The 22,451-nt window shown below is 44.6% G+C and overlaps 1 protein-coding gene across 1 annotated transcript; it reads right to left on the minus strand.

Annotated features, from left to right (window-relative positions):
- Positions 1-1,307: 1,307 nt before the first annotated feature.
- On the minus strand, positions 1,308-20,645 carry LOC106602928 (deubiquitinase DESI2). Its single transcript, XM_014195986.3, has 5 exons — positions 20,138-20,645; positions 12,539-12,611; positions 11,073-11,166; positions 1,971-2,112; positions 1,308-1,755 (listed from the first exon to the last, which is right to left on the minus strand). Exons 1-5 carry the CDS (start codon positions 20,174-20,176, stop codon positions 1,504-1,506), a joined length of 600 nt encoding a protein of 199 aa, XP_014051461.1. The 5' UTR covers positions 20,177-20,645; the 3' UTR covers positions 1,308-1,503.
- Between the last annotated feature and the right edge of the window lie 1,806 nt (positions 20,646-22,451).

The raw sequence follows: 22,451 nt of genomic DNA on the forward strand, positions 1-22,451 counted from the left end.
AGTGGGCTTCACAAGGCATACTATTGAATCTACAAGAGCAGCATTATAAAACGCATGAACAGAAAAGGGCGAATAACATGTATCCACATGTCTGTCTCGTCTGGAAACAGCATTATTTATGTTTTCTTTAATGGAATAGTAGTCAGTGTAGTACACTAGTCCAGGACTTGACTGGTAGGACCACTTCCCCCTTGTTTCAGGGAGCACGTGTGTAAATCCGACTCATTCAGAGACATTTCCACATCAATTCAAAAGACATTAAGAAAACAAAAAACCTTATCCTTCACACAATGCTCCCACTGTAACCCAGCCCCTACACACCAACTCAATCACTCTGTGGAATCAGCTGGGAAGGCAGTAGGGGAGGCAGCTGGGAGTTTCAACCAAGGCCTGTGATTCAACAGTTACTATGAGTTTCATCATGAAAGATTTCAATGGAAGAAGAGTGTAAATGCAACTTTCAGAGTCATCTGACAGTGTTATTCATGATAGTGGTAAATTGGCAAATTACATGGGGTGCAGACACCATCTTATTAAACAATGCACGAGACCATGCTATGGACAAATAAAACCCTAATATAAATATTCATATGATAAAATGAATATGATCAGAGATTATTTTTTAGATGTCTTCACTTCTTGTCGAATCCTTTGTTCTTGACACATTGTTTTCAGTTAAGAACGACGTTTAACAGAAACGTGCTAGTTCAAAACAACCCACGGGTAGTTACTCCTAAACAGAGAATATATCACTATATATGGTTCTGCTCCTTCAACTTCTAAAATGGCCAGCATATTAACTTACCCCCAACACATCAACAAAACAAACATCACTGGTGATTACAACTGAAGGCCAAGTAAGGGAGTTATTGAACCTCTGGAAACTAGCATCCTGCTAATGCCACAATACCAGTAGTCTCAGACTGAGAGATACTTAAGACTGCATCCCAAATTGGCATAGATTAGCATCTCTGTGGTGTCAGATATACATCTAGTCTAAAGAAGAAGCTGCTCTGGAAAGAGGGCATCAGGGATGAAGGCTGACAAAGGTTTTAAAAATTCCTTGGAAAAAGACAAATACTAAGAAAGTACCCCTTGCCCTACAGTACATAATGTAGCTGTGGTCAATCTGAGAGAACCATGCCATGCTCCGAGTTAGTTTGTCAACACCTATAACAAATCCTTCAGAATATATCTACCGTAGGTTTAAAAAAAAAAAAGGAGAAAACCAGGGAAAGGATCCAAGTGGATTTTGCAGGTCCCCTGGCCCCGGCGACTTCATGAGTTAGTACTAGCAGGCTAACTAATCATCCGTCCCTCCCGTCTCTGTTCTCAGGGGTGGTACTACGAGGTCAGGTGGTTATTCCGTCAGGCCCACAGATATTACATCACTACATCCCCTGCAGGGGTGAGCTGGTGACTTTCTGGTCCAGAGTTCAGAGGTCAAAGGTCATTGAAAGAGAGTCCTTATTGGCTGTTCTCTTCAGACCTACAGTTATTGGTTCAGACTCGTGTATGGCGACAGCTGTGTGAGGATCCAGTGGCCGCCCCGGCGGTCCCGGAGGCTGAGTTGGGGTCCTCGTCGCTGGACTCCCCGGCCTCCCGCTCCTCCTTGTGGAGGCCCATACTGATGTGGCTCTGGAGGGCTGCTGGGGTCAACCACTCCTTAGGGAGGCAGGTCTGGAGAAAGGGCACGCAGGAGCTGAAGTAGGCCAGACGGTTCACCCAGCGCGGGATCTCACGCCCACACAACAGCTGGAATAGAACGAGTACAACAAAAAATAAATACTCCACAAAATGTATTTTATATTCAAAAAGCATTACTACTTTAAAAAAATAATTGTTGTATAGCTCTTATAAAATCATCCAGTTATCAAGTTATTCACAATAACGTAAATATATTTCAGACACTGTACGTGTGATCAAACAAACAAATGTTGAATAATTGCATGAATGTTTCTTCTACTGACCTCAGACAGCGAGGATGAGAAGTGGTTGCAGTTCTTGTGCATTAGATGGTAGGAGTTGCCCTTAAAATCTGTCCCCAGGTCCTCCATTATTTTATCCATATCTTCCTCTGCAAAGTCTGTTGTGCCCAAAGCAATAGCCTCCCTGTGTAGAATGAAGAAAACAAAGCTGATATGGACATACCAAACTTGGGAAAAACCAGTGCTGGGTGTAACAGGATAATTATTTGATTAATTCCTCTCCTGTATATTATTTACTGTGACTAAGTACTGAGGTTCCCACATATAAAAAATCTACCAGTGTTGAATGTTATGGTTAAAGTATAGCTCCATTCTGGGTCTGGGACACACTGATAATGTATCTGTCACACTGTGTGATTCTGTAGCAGCGGCTCAGTCTGGTGTTTAGAGAACATTTAGTGCCATCTGATTAATATATACAGAGCCTTCAGAAAGTATTCATACCCCTTGACTTATTCCATATTGTGTTACAGTCTTATTCTAAAATGTTCTCACCCCTCTACGCACAATACTCCATAATGGCAAAGTGAAAACATGTTTTTTTATTATTTTTTTAAACATTTTTGCAAATTTACTTAAAATGAAATGCACAAATATCTAATTTACATAAATATCACCTTTGACAGTGATTACAGCTGTGAGGCTTTCTGGGTAAGTCTCTAAGCGCTGTGAGGCTTTCTGGGTAAGTCTCTAAGAGCTGTGAGGCTTCTGGGTAAGTCTCTAAGCGCTGTGAGGCTTTCTGGGTAAGTCTCTAAGAGCTGTGAGGCTTTCTGGGTAAGTCTCTAAGAACTTTGCACACATTGATTCTACAATATTTGCCCATTATTCTTTTCAAAATCATCGCTAGACAACCATTTTCAAGTCTTGCCATAGATTTTCAAGCAGATTTAAGTCAAAGCTGTAACTTGGCCACTCAGGAACATTCACTGTCTTCTTGGTAAACAACTCCAGTGTATATTTGGCCTTGTGTTTTAGGTTATTATCCTGCTGAAAGGTGAATTCATCTCCCAGTGACTGGTGGAAAGCAGACTGAACCAGGTTTTCCTCGAGGATTTTGCCTGTGCTTAGCTCTATTCCTTTTATTTTTTATCCTGAAACACTCCCCAGTCCTTAACGATTACAAGCATACCCATAACATGATGCAGCCACCACTATGCTTGAACATATGGAGAGTGGTACTCAGTAATGTGTTGTATTGGATTTGCCCCAAACATCACACTTTGTATTCAGGACAAAAAGTGAATTGCTTTGCCACATTATTTGCAGTATTACTTTAGTGCCTTGTTGGAAACAGGATGCATGTTTTGGAATAGTTGTACTCTGTACAGACTTCCTTCTTTTCACTCTGTCATTAGGTTAGTATTGTGGAGTAACTACAATGTTGTTGATCCATTGTCAATTTTCTCCTATCACAGCCATTAAACTCTGTAACTGTTTTAAGTCACCATTGGCCTCATGGTGAAATCCCTGAGCAGTTTCCTTCCTCTCCGGCAACTGAGTTCGGAAGGACGCCTGTGTCTTTGTAGTTACTGGGTGTATTGATACACCATCCAAAGTGTAATTAATAACTTCACCATGTTCAAAGGGATATTCAATGTCTGCTTTTTTTTTTTTACATTGACCCATCTACCAATAGGTGACCTTCTTTGGGAGGCATTGGAAAAGCCTCCCTGGTCTTTGTGGTTGAATCTGTGTTTGAAATTCACTGCTCGACTGAGGGACCTTACAGATAATTGTATGTGTGGGATACATGATACTCAACTTTTCCTTATATCCATCATGAGGTTGCACAAACTAGCCTGTGAATGAAAGTTTACAACGTAGGTGCACAGATCGAGAGAAATTTGAGTAATCAAGGTGACAGACATTGACATATTCAATAATTCCTTGCACAATCTTACCTGCATCTAGCTCATCTAGGGTGTAATCATTACTCCAAACTGTTGCAAACGAGAGTTTCTATTGGACAAATTCAGGTGTTTTTCAACAGAATCGGCAGAATGAATACACCCCTGATCACACGCAAACACAGTTCACTTTTATAGCAGCCACATACAAACAGCATGATCCATGTTGATCGTTGTATTCCTTCTAGCATCTACACACTCTCCTCCTCTCACCTTTTCCCATCGATTGTGGACTTCAGTGCACAACACATCAGCTTTCTGTGACCAGGCGCAATTACCTTCCTATGCCAAACCTTCATATCATAACCACTAACCGCTACATACAGCCTACATCATTGTCACCATACTAATGTCACGGTCAACATAGCTACAAGAACTAACGTGTTAGTAAACCCGCTACAATCATGCTGTACAGTGTAGCGTTGCCACGGTAATATCACAGTACCAAAAATGATAACGACATTTTAGAATACCCTAGTACCGTTTCATATGTTACTCCAGCCCTGTCCATCTAAATAACCTGCTGGGACCTGTTATAAAGTGTTTATAAAGTCAGTTGTGTTTATAGATTCAGTTGAATTTAAGCGAACAGCCACTAGTCTCTTGTATGAGCAGGTGCAAAAATATCCACTTAACTTTCATGCTCATATCACGTGGCAGCTGTACTCATCCAGCGACATCCCCTACAAGCCCTCACTCACCTGCTCTCTGTCCCCTTTTCACATCCCCTACCAGCCCTCACTCACCTGCTCTCTGTCCCCTCTTCACATCCCCTACCAGCCCTCACTCACCTGCTCTCTGTCCCCTCTTCACATCCCCTACCAGCCCTCACTCACCTGCTCTCTGTCCCCTTTTCACATCCCCTACCAGCCCTCACTCACCTGCTGTCCCCTCTTCACATCCCCTACCAGCCCTCACTCACCTGCTCTCTGTCCCCTTTTCACATCCCCTACCAGCCCTCACTCACCTGCTCTCTGTCCCCTCTTCACATCCCCTACAAGCCCTCACTCACCTGCTCTCTGTCCCTTCTTCACATCCCCTACCAGCCCTCACTCACCTGCTCTCTGTCCCCTTTTCACATCCCCTACCAGCCCTCACTCACCTGCTCGCTGTCCCCTTTTCACATCCCCTACCAGACCTCACTCACCTGCTCTCTGTCCCCTTTTCACATCCCCTACCAGCCCTCACTCACCTGCTCGCTGTCCCCTTTTCACATCCCCTACCAGCCCTCACTCACCTGCTCTCTGTCCCCTTTTCACATCCCCTACCAGCCCTCACTCACCTGCTCGCTGTCCCCTTTTCACATCCCCTACCAGCCCTCACTCACCTGCTCTCTGTCCCCTTTTCACATCCCCTACCAGCTCTCACTCACCTGCTGTCCCCTCTTCACATCCCCTACCAGCTCTCACTCACCTGCTGTCCCCTCTTCACATCCCCTACCAGCTCTCACTCACCTGCTGTCCCCTCTTCACATCCCCTACCAGCCCTCACTCACCTGCTCTCTGTCCCTTCTTCACATCCCCTACAAGCCCTCCCTCACCTGCTCTCTGTCCCCTCTTCACATCCCCTACCAGCCCTCACTCACCTGCTGTCCCCTCTTCACATCCCCTACCAGCTCTCACTCACCTGCTGTCCCCTCTTCACATCCCCTACCAGCTCTCACTCACCTGCTGTCCCCTCTTCACATCCCCTACCAGCTCTCACTCACCTGCTGTCCCCTCTTCACATCCCCTACCAGCTCTCACTCACCTGCTGTCCCCTCTTCACATCCCCTACCAGCTCTCACTCACCTGCTGTCCCCTCTTCACATCCCCTACCAGCTCTCACTCACCTGCTGTCCCCTCCTCACATCCCCTACCAGCTCTCACTCACCTGCTGTCCCCTCTTCACATCCCCTACCAGCTCTCACTCACCTGCTGTCCCCTCCTCACATCCCCTACCAGCCCTCACTCACCTGCTGTCCCCTCTTCACATCCCCTACCAGCCCTCACTCACCTGCTGTCCCCTCTTCACATCCCCTACCAGCTCTCACTCACCTGCTGTCCCCTCCTCACATCCCCTACCAGCTCTCACTCACCTGCTGTCCCCTCTTCACATCCCCTAGCAGCTCTCACTCACCTGCTGTCCCCTCCTCACATCCCCTACCAGCCCTCACTCACCTGCTTCTCTCTGAGTCTGCTCTTCTTCCGTCAGTTTAAAAAATATATATAATTTAGCGGTAATGGTGAGCTGGGATGCAGACCAAGACCCTGGTGAGTTGTCTGTTGTTAGACGACGTTACATTGGAGCAGCGCGTAAAGCGAGCAACGTTGATACATTTGTATAATTTAATCGCCTGTTATAACCAAGAACAAAGACCAGTCTGAAAGTTCACCGTCATGTAGCCTCTGAGTGTCGGGGGGGGGGGGGGGGGATGAGGAATACAGCTTATCGGCCTGCATGTTTGTAGCTTTACAGCAAAGAAAACTACTTGTCTCTAGCCTAAACGGTTAAAAATATGACCCATATTACCGAAGGCGGCTTTAAACAAAGATGATGTTGGGATTCGAGTGCATATTATATAGTTATTGGTTTGATAACAAACAACATTGTTCAGTCATGTTACCTAGCAACATGGTATCAAACAACGTTGTTCAGTCATGTTACCGAGCAACATGGTATCAAACAACGTTGTTCAGTCATGTTACCTAGCAACATGGTAACAAACAACGTTGTTCAGTCATGTTACCTAGCAACATGGTAACAAACAACGTTGTTCAGTCATGTTACCTAGCAACATGGTAACAAACAACGTTGTTCAGTCATGTTACCTAGCAACATGGTAACAAACAACGTTGTTCAGTCATGTTACCTAGCAACATGGTAACAAACAACGTTGTTCAGTCATGTTACCTAGCAACATGGTAACAAACAACGTTGTTCAGTCATGTTACCTAGCAACATGGTAACAAACAACGTTGTTCAGTCATGTTACCTAGCAACATGGTAACAAACAACGTTGTTCAGTCATGTTACCTAGCTAGCTAACAACATGGTAACAAACATACTGTAACGACCCTGGGTTTATAAGCGCGGATATCGACTCTGCCACACGAGCATGCTTTTGCGGCACAGTCGATAGCGTGCTGGACTTCGGGCTAGAAGGTCGAGGGTTCGAGGCCTGCTCCCTGCCTGTTTCTTTACATTGGTGTCAGAAGTGGGATGCTCCCTGCCGTTTCATTACAATAGTAACAAACAGCGTTGTTCAGTCATGTTACCTAGCTAGCTAACAACATGGTAACAGCGTTGTTCAGTCATGTTACCTAGCTAGCTAACAACATGGCAACAGCGTTGTTCGGTCATGTTACCTAGCTAGCTAACAACATGGTAACAGCGTTGTTCAGTCATGTTACCTAGCTAGCTAACAACATGGTAACAGCGTTGTTCAGTCATGTTACCTAGCTAGCTAACAACATGGTAACAGCGTTGTTCGGTCATGTTACCTAGCTAGCTAACAACATGGTAACAGCGTTGTTCAGTCATGTTACCTAGCTAGCTAACAACATGGTAACAAACAGCGTTGTTCAGTCATGTTACCTAGCTAGCTAACAACATGGTAACAGCGTTGTTCAGTCATGTCACCTAGCTAGCTAACAACATGGTAACAGCGTTGTTCAGTCATGTTACCTAGCTAGCTAACAACATGGTAACAGCGTTGTTCAGTCATGTTACCTAGCTAGCTAACAACATGGTAACAAACAGCGTTGTTCGGTCATGTTACCTAGCTAGCTAACAACATGGTAACAAACAGCGTTGTTCAGTCATGTTACCTAGCTAGCTAACAACATGGTAACAAACAGCGTTGTTCAGTCATGTTACCTAGCTAGCTAACAACATGGTAACAGCGTTGTTCAGTCATGTTACCTAGCTAGCTAACAACATGGTAACAAACAGCGTTGTTCGGTCATGTTACCTAGCTAGCTAACAACATGGTAACAAACAGCGTTGTTCAGTCATGTTACCTAGCTAGCTAACAACATGGTAACAGCGTTGTTATGTCATGTTACCTAGCAACATGGTAACTTGACAGTAGGTTTAGGCACATTTGATTGGCCCAGGAGGTACGGAAAAGGATTTGCTTCTCGTGAGATGTGCTTCAAAAGGTTGGATTTATATAGGCCCAGTGGTGTAAAGTACTTCAGTAAAAATACTTTCAAGTACTACTTAAGTAGTTTTTTGTGGTATCTGTACTTTACTTTACATATTTTTGATAACTTTTACTTCACTACATTCCTAAAGAAAATTATGTACTTTTTACTCCATACATTTTCCCTGACACCCAAAAGTACTCGTAACATTTTGAATGCTTAGCAGGACAGGAAAATGGTCTAATTTACACACTTATCAAGAGAACATCCTGGTCATCCCTACTGCCTCTGATCTTGCAGACTGACTAAACACATGCTTCGTTCGTAAAGGATGTCTGAGTGTTGGATTGAGCCCCGATCTGTAAATATGAAAATGTGTCCGTCTGCTTTGCTTAAAATAAGGAATTTGAAATTATTTATACTTGTACTTTTGATACTTAAGTACACACACACACACACACACACACACACACACACACACACACACACACACACACACACATATATATATATATATATATATATATAAAACCAACTACTTTTAGACTTTTACTCAAGTAGAATTTTACTGGGTGACTTTCACTTTTACTTGAGTCATTTTCTATTAAGGTATCAATACTTTTACTCAAGTATGACTACTGGGTAATTTCCCCACCTCTGTATAGGTCTAATGTAAGCCTAAACTATACTGAACAAAAATATAAAAACACAACATGCAACATTTCCAACATTTTTACTGAGTTACAGTTGATATGAGGAAATCAGTCAATTTAAATAACTTCATTAGGCACTAATCTATGGATTGGCTCATCGCGTTCTGGCGAGGCGGGCGGTGCGCCTGCGGGCTGACCTCGGGTTTGTCAGGTGAAAGGTGCTTCCGGGTTAAGCTGTTCAGAAGCGCGGTTTGACGGGTCATGTTTTTGAGGACGCATGACTCGACCTTCGCCTCCCGAGCCCGTTGGGGAGTTGCAGCGATGAGACAAGTTCATAATCGGGGAGAAAAAAGGGGTTACAAAAATAAATAAATAAATAAAATGGTCCTCACAATTGGCCTCAGGATCTCTTCATGGTATTTCTGTGCATTGAAATTGCCATTGATAAAACGCAATTGTGTTCGTTGTCCGTAGCTTTATGCCTGCCCATACCATAATCTCACCTCCACCATGGGGCTCTCTGTTCACAACGTTGACATCAGGAAACCGCTCGCCGACACGATTCCATACATGCTGTCTGCTGTTGTAAAGCCGGTTTGACGTACTACCAAATTCTCTTAAACGATGTAGAGAAATTAACATTCAAAATACCGCAAAAACGCAAATTTAAAGCGTTTAAAACCAAGATATGGTCACTATGCCAGGGTTCTCCCAAAATAAGATTGTCTCTGCGCCACTATGTAAAGATTTCAAGTGAAACAGTAACTTCGATCGCCAATGACATTGTTGTGAACTGCGCAACAAGCCAGTCATCCATCCAGAGCGTTATTATGTTCCTCAGTTCATTCAGTGCATTTCAGCTGTAGGCCTAGTCTATCTCAACACAGAACACAGCGTTGTCCAGTCATACAAACTTGTAACCGCAATTAAACTAAATGCGAATAACCTCCAACGAATGACAGAATATCTCCTATTTGTCAAAATCAAGTTGATGATTATACAGATAGCAGATCAGCTCATCAATAAAGGGCAGATGGGGAGTGGAAATAGTTTAAATATCAAGGTATCGTAACTGGCACCAACTCTGTTTAAATAAAATATCCATATCTAGTCAGGATTTTGCGATTGGGACGATAGACAAACAGCCTAGACTCTATATAATGCTACTAAATGAGTCAATAGATACACAATACTCTTGATTTAGGTTACATTGTTGCAAGCTAAATGTTTCTGATCAGTGATCGATGAGCAAACAAATATATTAGCTACCACTTCCACTTGTCCAGCCAGAGATCAATTAACCAAATATACACTTGTATAACATGATTAGCAAAATGTTCTGATTGGCTAATATATAAGCAAACTAGAATAATAATGATCATTAGCACTCACCTCAATTTAGCGCACAGTCTAATTGTTACCAAATATCCAAACGGAGATTCAGTGAAAAACTAAATTGATTGATTTATAGACGAGTCCCTCAAACTTGTATCAAAGCAGGGCGATTGGGCTGTCCCAATCAAAATGGCGCTGAAACGATAATCTACTGAAGGTGACCACACATTATTATTGCTTTAAATTAGTATAACGGTTGGATATGACTTTGGGAGTTTCAGCATAAGCAAAAATTGGATACATGCCTTCAATTAATTGCATTAGCCTAATTTATTACAATATATATCGTTTTTCTCTCTCTGCGCTTTTTGTAGGCTTCTCATTCTCTTCTTCTCATTCCCGCTGCCGCCTGCCTCCGCCACGTTCTTCCCAACACTAGTTAAGTAAATAAAGCCTACTGTCAAGCCCTGACCATAGAGAGCCTTTCTATTTCTCTATGTGGTTAGGTCAGGGTGTGGGGTGGGCATTCTATGTTTTGTATTTCTTTGTTTTGGGCCGAGTATGGTTCCTAACCAGAGGCAGCTGTCTATCATTGTCTCTGATTGGGAACCATACTTAGGCAGCCCTTTTTCCCACCTGTGTTTGTGGGTAATTATTATTTTCTGTATGTGAGTTTTGTGTGAGCGCCTCAGTTGCGTCACGTTCTTTTCTGTTTTACCCGTTTATTGTTTTGTTCAGTCTCACCTCAATAAAGGATGTGGAGTTACCGGCACGCTGCGCCTTGGTTGATTTACGACAGGGAGTTTGAGGACAGCAAACGTGACACTTACAATTTTAAAAAAAAATAGAAATCTGGCTTTTTTTCGGGTTTGAGCTCATTTAATTTCTGTGATGTCGGACCAGGCCTAGGCTCGGGCTTCAGCTCACCGGACTTGGCTTTTAAACTGCATTCTGATCTTCTGTTGTGAAACAGCGGCCACTGACCACTTCTTTATGTGACTAGGCACTCTGTAGAATCCTGTGTGTGTGTGGGTGTGTGTGTCTGTGATAATGTAAACTCACTTGAATTTGAAGGTCTCTCCTAATTCAGTGGTGTTTCCAGGGTTTATTTCAAATATACCACTAAATGGGTACGGATGACCTCCATACGCAAACTCTGTAATAAAGACGAGAAGAAAAGGAACACATTGAACATCAGTGATGTATCGTCGCTCACATTACAGCTGTGAGGAATGAAAAGAGAAAAATAAATGCTGTCACCACCTCACCTTCCAACAAAGGAACTGTGTAGCAAGCTGAAAGTGAGAAGATATCGTGTGGTGTGAGAAAATATCGTGTGGTGTGAGAAGATATCGTGCGGTGTGTGAAGATATTGTGTGGTCTGAAAAGATATTGTGTGGTCTGAGAAGATATTGTGTGGTCTGAGAAGATATCGTGCGGTGTGAGAAGATATCGTGCGGTGTTCGATCGTCATCCTGGCTGATAGGCTCCTCATGTCTACTTAACAATCTATTATAACTCAGATAACACAGAAAAACATCCTCATATGAATTACCCTGTGAAAGTTCTGTGATCTTCTGGTTCATGTCCCCTAATCTTTTGAACGGGCTTGACGATTATATCATCAAATTCGAGAAAATGCAGACACGTAAGAGATACATAAAAATTATATTTGTGTTTATGGATGTATTTACTTCTGCCAGATGCCTTTCATGAAGTGTTTGCCCTGAAGAACATTGCTCTACGTTTTTGCCCATTGAAGACTATTCAAAAAGCCTACAAACGTTGTTATTTTAAACTACAAGGCTACTTCCTGGAAAATTACATGTCACTTTTATAGGGTATTAAAAAAACTGTATGATGTAGCAGCCACATTATCTTCTAGGTACAGCCTGTGACTGAGGGCATTATGAATAAGACCAGTCTGTCTGTCTGTCTGTGGGTTGATGCTAAAACTCTCTCTCTCGCTCTCCACACATTATGATTCAATGGTGAGTAACTAAGGAGGAAAGAACAACAAAATGACAGAATCTCAATGGGATAGAAGCTGTGGAGAGACATTCCACATTGAACGTTCCACATCTAACGTTCCACATCGAACGTTCCACATCTAACGTTCCACATCTAACGTTCCACATCTAACGTTCCACATCTAACATTCCACATCTAACATTCCACATCTAACGTTCCACATCTAACATTCCACATCTAACATTCCACATCTAACGTTCCACATCTAACATTCCACATCGAACGTTCCACATCTAACATTCCACATCTAACATTCCACATCTAACATTCCACATCTAACGTTCCACATCTAACATTCCACATCTAACATTCCACATCTAACATTCCACATCTAACATTCCACATCTAACATTCCACATCTAACGTTCCACATCTAACATTCCACATCTAACATTCCATTTAGCCAACAGCTCACTGACTGACTGAATGAATGAATGGGTGAGTGAGTGAGTGAATGGCTGGATGAATGAAAAAGTAGTGAAGGTCTTCCTCTGTACCTCGGCCATAGATCTCAATGCCTGAGTGGTAGACTCCAACACCCAGAGTGGAAGTGTACTCGTTGATCCAGTACTGAATAGAGAAAGAGAGAGAGATTCAACAGTTAGATGTCCTGGAAACGGTTGGATTGACATCCCCCCCCCACCCCTTCAAATCTTCCTCCTAAACTGAAATACGAGAGTGAGTTTGTGTGTTTAAAAAAAAAAAATATTGCACGTTTGTATTTTGAATTTCAAATCCTGAAATTAAAAATGCACAGTAAAATTGTAATCAAAGTGTTAAAAGAAGCATGTCTAACCACCAAGTACATGTTCACAGAAACACCGGGAAAGTTAAGGGATGCTACTCATAATTTCCTCTACACATGGTGGTAACACACCTATTCCCCCCCCCCCCCCCACACACACAGAAACCCTCTCTTCCCAATCAGGGGCCTGTAATAAAGCTAATCAAGTGTCTCAGATTAGAAGTGCTGATTTCAGTTTAGCCTTTTAGAGCAGAGTTAATAAGGTTACATGGGACAGGGAAGACCTGATCTGAGATCAACTTTATACATATGGACCCAAACCTTTGGTAACATCCCATCACCACAGATCCTATCTCTAACCCCCGAAAATCAAATCAATTTTTATTTGTCACGATTCGTAAACAAAACAGGTGTAGACTAACAGTGACATGCTTACTCACGGGTCCTTTTACAACAATGCAGAGAGAAAAATACAAAATTACAGAAAAATAATAACACAAGGAATAAATACATAATGAGTACCAGGTAATAACATGGCTATATACCCTGGGTACCAGGTAATAACATGGCTATATACCCTGGGAACCAGGTAATAACATGGCTATATACCCTGGGTACCAGGTAATAACATGGCTATATACCCTGGGAACCAGGTAATAACATGGCTATATACCCTGGGTACCAGGTAATAACATGGCTATATACCCTGGGAACCAGGTAATAACATGACTATATACACAGGGTACCAGGTAATAACATGGCTATATACCCTGGGAACCAGGTAATAACATGGCTATATACCCTGGGAACCAGGTAATAACATGACTATATACACAGGGTACCAGGTAATAACATGGCTATATACCCTGGGAACCAGGTAATAACATGGCTATATACCCTGGGAACCAGGTAATAACATGACTATATACACAGGGTACCAGGTAATAACATGGCTATATACCCTGGGAACCAGGTAATAACATGACTATATAGACAGGGTACCAGGTAATAACATGGCTATATACCAGGGTACCAGGTAATAACATGGCTATATACCCTGGGAACCAGGTAATAACATGGCTATATACCAGGGTACCAGGTAATAACATGGCTATATACCCTGGGAACCAGGTAATAACATGACTATATAGACAGGGTACCAGGTAATAACATGGCTATATACCCTGGGAACCAGGTAATAACATGGCTATATACCCTGGGAACCAGGTAATAACATGACTATATACACAGGGTACCAGGTAATAACATGGCTATATACCCTGGGAACCAGGTAATAACATGGCTATATACCCTGGGAACCAGGTAATAACATGACTATATACACAGGGTACCAGGTAATAACATGGCTATATACCCTGGGAACCAGGTAATAACATGACTATATAGACAGGGTACCAGGTAATAACATGGCTATATACCAGGGTACCAGGTAATAACATGGCTATATACCCTGGGAACCAGGTAATAACATGACTATATACACAGGGTACCAGGTAATAACATGGCTATATACCCGGGGTACCAGGTAATAACATGGCTATATACCCTGGGTACCAGGTAATAACATGGCTATATACACTGGGTACCAGGTAATAACATGACTATATACCCGGGGTACCAGGTAATAACATGGCTATATACCAGGGTACCAGGTAATAACATGGCTATATACCAGGGTACCAGGTAATAACATGGCTGTATACCCAGGGTACCAGGTAATAACATGGCTATATACCAGGGTACCAGGTAATAACATGGCTATATACACTGGGTACCAGGTAATAACATGACTATATACACGGGGTACCAGGTAATAACATGGCTGTATACCCGGGGTACCAGGTAATAACATGGCTATATACCCGGGGTACCAGGTAATAACATGGCTATATACCCTGGGTACCAGGTAATAACATGGCTATATACCCGGGGTACCAGGTAATAACATGGCTATATACCAGGGTACCAGGTAATAACATGGCTATATACCAGGGTACCAGGTAATAACATGGCTATATACCAGGGTACCAGGTAATAACATGGCTATATACCAGGGTACCAGGTAATAACATGGCTATATACCAGGGGTACCAGGTAATAACATGGCTGTATACCCGGGGTACCAGGTAATAACATGGCTATATACCCTGGGTACCAGGTAATAACATGGCTATATACCCTGGGTACCAGGTAATAACATGGCTGTATACCAGGGTACCAGGTAATAACATGGCAGTATACCCTGGGTACCAGATATTAACATGGCTATATACCAGGGTACCAGGTAATAACATGGCTATATACCCTGGGTACCAGGTAATAACATGGCTGTATACCAGGGTACCAGGTAATAACATGGCTGTATACCCAGGGTACCAGGTAATAACATGGCTATATACCCTGGGTACCAGGTAATAACATGGTACCCAGGGTCCCCATAATGACAAAGCAAAAAAACTGGTTTTTAGAAATGTGTGCTAATTTATTACAAGTAAATAAATCCAGGCCGGCCTCCCGAGTGGCGCTGTGGTCTAAGGCACTGCATAGCAGTGCTAGCTGTGCCACTAAAGATCCTGATTCGAGTCCAGGCTCTGTCGCATTCGGCTGTGACCGGGAGACCCATGGGGCGGCCCACAATTGGCCCAGCATCGTCCGGGTTAGGGGAGGGCTTGGCTGACAGGGATGTCCTTGTCCCATCGCGCACTAGCGACTCCTGTTGCGGGCCGGGCGCAATGCACTGTGTTTACTCCGACACATTGGTGCGGCTGGCTTCCGGGTTAAGTCGGCGTTGTGTCAAGAAGCAGTGCGGCTTGGCTGGGTTGTTTTTCGGAGGACACACGGCTCTCGACCTTCACCTGTAATCACTGCCAAAGGTGCTTCAACAAAGTACTGAGTAAAAGGTCTGAATACTTATGTAAATGTGATAGTTCAGTTTCTTATGCTTAATAAATGTGCATACATTTTTTTTTTTAAATCTGTTTTTGCTTTGTCATTATGGGGTATTGTGTGTAGATTGTTGAGTGGAAAATATAATTGAATACATTTTAGAATAAGATTGTAACGTAACAAATGATGGAAAAAGTCAATGGGTCTGAATACTTTCTGAATGCACTGTATTTCGCATGGGAGTATAAGCTGTTCAGGATCCTGTTGGTTCCAGACCTGGTGCATTGTTACCGCTTGCCGTGCGGAAGCAGAGGGAACAGTCTTAGGTGGCTGGAGTCTTTTACAACTGTTAGGGCCTTCCTCTGACACTGCCTAGTATAGAGGTCCTGGATGACAGGGAGATCGGCCCCAGTGACTGGGCGGTATGCAATGTCCTCTGTAGCGCCTAGTGATAAGGACGCCAAGCTGTTGTCATACCAAGCGGTGATGCAGGCAAGTCAAGATGCTCTCATTGTTGCAGCTGTATAACTTTTTGAGGATCTGAGGGCCCATGCTGAATCTTTTCAGCCTCCCGAGGGGGAAGAGGTGTTGTCGTGCCCTCTTCACGACTGTGTTGGTGTGGTAGAACCATGATAATTCCTTAGTGATGTGGACACACCGATGAACTTGAAGCTCTGCTCCACGAAAAAGCCCAGTCGATGTGAACGTGCTCGACACTCCATTTCCTGTAGTCCACGATCAGCTCCTTTGTCTTGCTGACTTTGAGGGAGATTTTGTTGTCCTAGCGCCACACTGCCAGGTCTTGGACCTCCTTTCTGTAGGCTAACTCATCACCGTCGGTGATCAGGCCTACCACCGAGTCGTGTGTGGCCATGCAGTCGTGGGTTAACAGGAAGTACTAAGCACGCACCCCTTACGAGGGTCAGCGTGGAGGATGTGTTGTTGCCTACTCTAACCACCTGGGGGCGGCCCAGCAGGAAGTCCAGGATACAGTTGCAGAGGGAGGTGTTTAAGCCCAGGGTCCTTAGCTTAGTGATGAGCTTTGAGGGCACAATGATGTTGAACGCTGAGCTGTAGTCAATGAACAGCATTCTCACGTAGGTATTCCCTTTGTCCAGGTGTGAAAGGACAGTGTGGAGTGCAATAGAGATTACATCATCTGTGGATCTGTTGGGGCGATATGCAAATTGGAGTGGGTCGAAGATGTCTGGGATAATGGTGTTGATGTGAGCCATGACCAGCCTCTCAAAGCATTTCATGGCTACAGATGTGCTTCGGGCCGATAGCCATTTAGACAGGTTACCTTGGCGTTCTTGGGCAAAGGGACTACGGTGGTCTATTTGAAACATGTAGGTATTACAGACTGGGTCAGGGAGAGGTTCAAAATGTTATAAAGACGCTTGGCAGGTGGTCAACGCACGCTCCGTCTGGCCCTGCGGCTTTGTGAATGTGAACCTGTTTAAAGGTCTTACACACATCAGCTACAGAGAGCATGATCACACAGTCGTCCAGAACAGCTGGTGGTCTTATGCATGGTTCACCTTGAAGCGAGCATAGAATGTACGTATCTCGTCTGGTAGGCTTGCGTCACTGGACAGCTCACGGCTGGGTTTCCCTTTGTAATCCGTGATAGTTTGCGAGCCCTACCACATCCGACGAAGTGTCAGAGCCGGTGTAGTAAGACTCGATCTTGGTCCTGTATTGACGCTTTGCCTGTTTGATGGTTCATCGAAGGGCGTAGCGAGATTACTTATAAACGTCTTGATTAGCGTCCCGCTCCTTGAAAATGGCAGCTCTAGCCTTTAGCTCGGTGCGGATGTTGCCTGTAATCGATGGCTTCTGGTTGGGATATGTACGTACGGTCACCGTGGGGACGACGTCGTCGATGCACTTATTAATGAAGCCTGTGACTGATGTGGTAAACTTCTCAATGCCATCGGATGAATCCCGGAACATATTCCAGTCTGTGCTAGCAATCAGACCTCCTCTTGTACCCTTGTGCGTGGGGTGGGAAGGGGGTGGGGTAAAAGACATTCACAGCCCACCAGCTGGACCCTCCATTAATAATAGAGACTTTCCTGACTGACACAGTGCTAGTGAAACACTATCTATAAGCTTACTGTTGCAGGCTCTCACATACAGTATCCAGCCAACTAAAACCATGTCTTGCATCTACGCAGTCTAAAGCTAGAATGATGCTCGCAGTCTCTGAGGAACTCTCCCACATTACATTCAATTGTCTGTCTTTCCATGCAGAAATATCATGCCTCATTTCACACCCATCCTCCAATGTCTCTCTGTCTCTTTCTCTCTCTCTCTCTCTCTCTCTCGTCACTGTCTTTTAGAAATCTACCCATCACTCCTTCCGTTCTCTCAATGCACAGGCACAGAGTACAGTAATTCACATGTATTCCTGTCTTCAGTTGTCTGAACCTTATTGATGTTATTCAAAAAGTGTTTAGGACTAAGGCTCTACGAACCAGGGTTGGGGTGAATTCCATTTCAATTCATTGCTTTTCAATGAGGTGCTCCCGAGTCCCAACCCATGATCACTTCTCTCGTTCTCCCTCTCTGGGGTCGCACCCTTCTCTCCCTCTCTGGGGTCGACCCCTTCTCTCTCTCTCTGGGGTCGCACCCCCCTCTCTCTCTCTCTCTCTCTCTCTCTCTCTCTCTCTGGGGTCGCACCCTTCTCTCTCTCTCTGGGGTCGCACCCTTCTCTCTCTGGGGTCGCACCCTTCTCTCTCTCTCTGGGGTCGCACCCTTCTCTCTCTGGGGTCGCACCCTTCTCTCTCTGGGGTCGCACCCTTCTCTCCCTCTCTGGGGTCGCACCCTTCTCTCCCTCTCTGGGGTCGACCCCTTCTCTCTCTCTCTCTCTCTCTCTCTCTCTCTCTCTGGGGTCGCACCCTTCTCTCTCTGGGGTCGCACCTTTCTCTCTCTCTCTCTCTCTCTCTCTCTCTCTCTGGGGTCGCACCCTTCTCTCTCTGGGGTCGCACCCTTCTCTCTCTGGGGTCGCACCTTTCTCTCTCTCTCTCTCTCTCTCTCTCTCTCCCTCTCTGGGGTCGACCCCTTCTCTCTCTCTCTCTCTCTCTCTCTCTCTCTCTGGGGTCGCACCCTTCTCTCTCTGGGGTCGCACCTTTCTCTCTCTCTCTGGGGTCGCACCCTTCTCTCTCTGGGGTCGCACCCTTCTCTCTCTGGGGTCGCACCCTTCTCTCTCTGGGGTCGCACCCTTCTCTCTCTGGGGTCGCACCCTTCTCTCCCTCTCTGGGGTCGCACCCTTCTCTCCCTCTCTGGGGTCGACCCCTTCTCTCTCTCTCTCTCTCTCTCTCTCTCTCTCTCTCTCTCTCTCTCTCTCTCTCTCTCTCTCTCTCTCTCTCTCTCTCTCTCTCTGGGGTCGCACCCTTCTCTCTCTGGGGTCGCACCTTTCTCTCTCTCTCTGGGGTCGCACCCTTCTCTCTCTGGGGTCGCACCCTTCTCTCTCTGGGGTCGCACCCCTCTCTCTCTCTCTCTCTCTCTCTCTCTCTCTCTGGGGTCGACCCCTTCTCTCTCTCTCTCTCTGAGGTTGCAACTCTCTCTCTCTCTCTCTCTCCCTCTCTCTCTCTCTCTCTCTCTCTCTCTCTCTCTGGGGTCGCGCCCTTCTCCAGCAGCCCCTGCATGACCTGTAGTGTGCCAACCAGAGGGTCCCAGACATAGAGCAGTCCGGGCAAATGCCAGATGGGCCGGTACATCTTTAGCCCAGTGGGCCTAAATTGTGGGGTTTCAAGCAAAATACTGTTATCACAATAGGCCGGTGTGGTAGAAATGCCCGGGCTGATTTATGGTCCCAGTCTGTCCCTACTCCCAGCAAAGCAGAGCAACACTGGGATTTAATCAGGTGTTTTGAGCAGCTGTGACTTTCAGCTCCACCGGGGTCCTCATCTATGACTGCTGGCCTGGAGACATCAGAGGAGAGGTGAGGAGCCAACTATGCACCTTCCTGGTTGTCAAATCCATCCCTGTGTCTGTGTGTGTGTGTGTGTGTGTGTGTGTGTGTGTGTGTGTGTGTGTGTGTGTGTGTGTGTGTGTGTTGGTTCTTCTATCCTTGTGGGGCCCTAAAATCCCCCAAAAGTCTCCACAAGGATAGTAAAACAAGAAAAAGAATCCCTCGTGGTGACATTTCCCACATCCCCTTGAGGACAAAGGGGTTAGAATTAGGCTTAGGGGTTAGGTTTAGGGTTTGGGTTATGGAAAATAGGATTTTGAACAGAAATTAATTTTAGGTTCCCACGAGGATAGAACAAATCGTGTGTGTGTGTTTGCAAAGAGACTAAATATTGTATCTTGTGTGTGTGTGTGTATGTGTGTGTGTGTGTGTGTGTGTGTATACGTGTGTGACAATAGTAGGTTAAATATGTTACATTGATTCCCATGCAAAATAACGGCACTGAGTGAAAACACACAATCTTACCATATCATACACATTAAGGATGACAGGTTCATTAGCCATGGTTTAATCCTGAGATGGCAAGGCAACGTCGTCCTCTCCCTTCGACGTAATTGCTCTGGGAATACTGAGCACCTCTCGCCCCGACACCCAAGAGGCGCATAAGATGATGGTATTCTGCGCTTCCCCCGGACGGACTACTCACCCCGCGGCGTACTGGACAGGAAGGAGCACCAGGGTAGATGAATGATGGATATAATGTCTGTCATGCTCTGGTCTCAGCCATAATAATACATTCTGTCCGTTCCAAAGCCACGATTATCTAGACTTTACTGGTCGAAAAAAAAGTATCAAATATCAAGGTGGGGGAAACGTCATATTTCGCTTTCTGGCAGTAATAAAATCCGTCCAGTTAGCTCACTAGCTAGCTCCAACTAGCCAATGGTAGAACTGTTTAACACGGTCCATTTCCATTACCAAGCCAGAAAAATAAGGGCTCTGGAAACCAAAACTTCGGTTGCCTCTGTTTTTGTCGCATAAACTGTGAGAAGCTAAAACAGCATTTGGCAAAAAGAGCACAGCTGCCCTGGGAGGAGGAGGATGATAATCAGAGGTTGAGACGAAACGAGACGGATAAATGGGCCCAAAATCTGTCTTATCCAGCAGGTGGCGTTTTTGAAAGTTTTTTATTTAACCTTTATTTAACTAGGCAAGTCAGTTATTAAGAACAAATAATTATTTTACAATCACAGCCCACAATGAGTGTTGAATTTTTTTTTTTTTTAAACAGTAATGGTTTATTTGCTACGTGTGGTTTATTTGATCGAATAGAAGTTTCGTATTGCTGAAGTTGTTATGACTGGACCGGTATAAGTAGGACACGTGATATCGCGGAAATGTTTGAGAGAAAAAAAATTACTTTATATCGGAGATCTGTCCTCTCATTGGCTAGAATGGTCCCACCTGATCTTACCTCCTACGGACTGCTTTCCATTTTAACAGAGCGATCACTCGAGTATCTGGTTAAATCACTCCAGTATCTGGTTAATCACTCGAGTATCTATCTGGTTAATCACACTAGTATCTGGTTAATCTGTGTGATGTTTTTTATACGAATCCGGGATATCAACCGCAGAATATCACTTCTCTCAAAGGCGGCGATAAGGCAAGAATAAAAATAGATACCATATAACAGATAGCTGGCAATATATTTCGGTATTGTTTTAAGGTTGATGTTTGTCTTGTCAGCTGTGCTGGTAAAAGGTAACAATAGCGCAGGTATAGGACGTATCAAAGCCATGATAAGTGTAGCCGGTGAAGCAGCTGAGTTCGTAAACAACAGTCGGGGATGATGTGGCCCTTTCATCACACAGACATTTCGAGTCGTGTTGCTGTAGCTAACTACTGTCCTCCTCCTGTCTGTCTGATGATATCCTCCCCATCCCAACATTATCTCTCGCCGCACCAACAACAACAAAAAGGTGTCCTCGGGCCTCGAGAAACTGCTCAAAAGAAAGGGAAATGAAATCATCCGAACCGGGTTATGACTCGATTTGATACAGTATTTGTCAGATTTGGCCTTTCGTAGCAGGTTAGAATTTACGTAGCAGGTTCAGAGAATTAGGAAAAGGATTATGGGGGAAAAATCTCAAACTTTTATGTTAATGTAACAAACGCTGTATCCCTTCTAGCCATGACCTGTGTTGCGCGTCGCTGCTGGTCCTGTGTACGGCCCGGGGGGGGAATGGGAACGAGTAAAGGCGCTGCATTGTCCATGCAGCATTTACGGTGATACGGCCTCTGCAGAAGACAGGGCATATTAATACGTTTTGCTCGTCGGGGTGCAGGGCAGAGCTGTTGTCAAGGAAGTGAGTTTGTGTTTATAGAGGATCTTCCGCCACTAATTATGTCAATGCTGAGCTATATGAAGCCCCTCAGCGTTGTTACAAAATTATCTCAACCTGGCCTCTGCATGCCACCCGAGGCTCCGCCATTGAGTCACATCATACATACGGTGCCTCCGACCACATTTTCGGGATCAAGCATAAATGTTTGATTACATCATCATGCTGCCTCTAAACATCCTCCCCTCCACAAGTTGATAAAGGGCTGCATAAATGGGGAGAGAGTGGGGTGTTGCAGAAGTCAACAAAGCTTTTACCAAGAGAATCAGTAGCAATGTTAGACTGTGCAGAACATGAGCATTGGGGAGACCCATGCGTTAGGGTAATTTAACTAGGCAAGTCAGTTAAGAACAAATTCTTATTTACAATGACAGCCTGGGAACAGTGGGTTAAACTGCCTTGTTCAGGGGCAGAAAGACAGATTTTTACTTTGT

The sequence above is a fragment of the Salmo salar genome, chromosome 01 (assembly GCF_965601325.2).
Source record: "Salmo salar chromosome 01, fSalSal1, whole genome shotgun sequence".
NCBI classification, from domain to species: domain Eukaryota; kingdom Metazoa; phylum Chordata; class Actinopteri; order Salmoniformes; family Salmonidae; genus Salmo; species Salmo salar.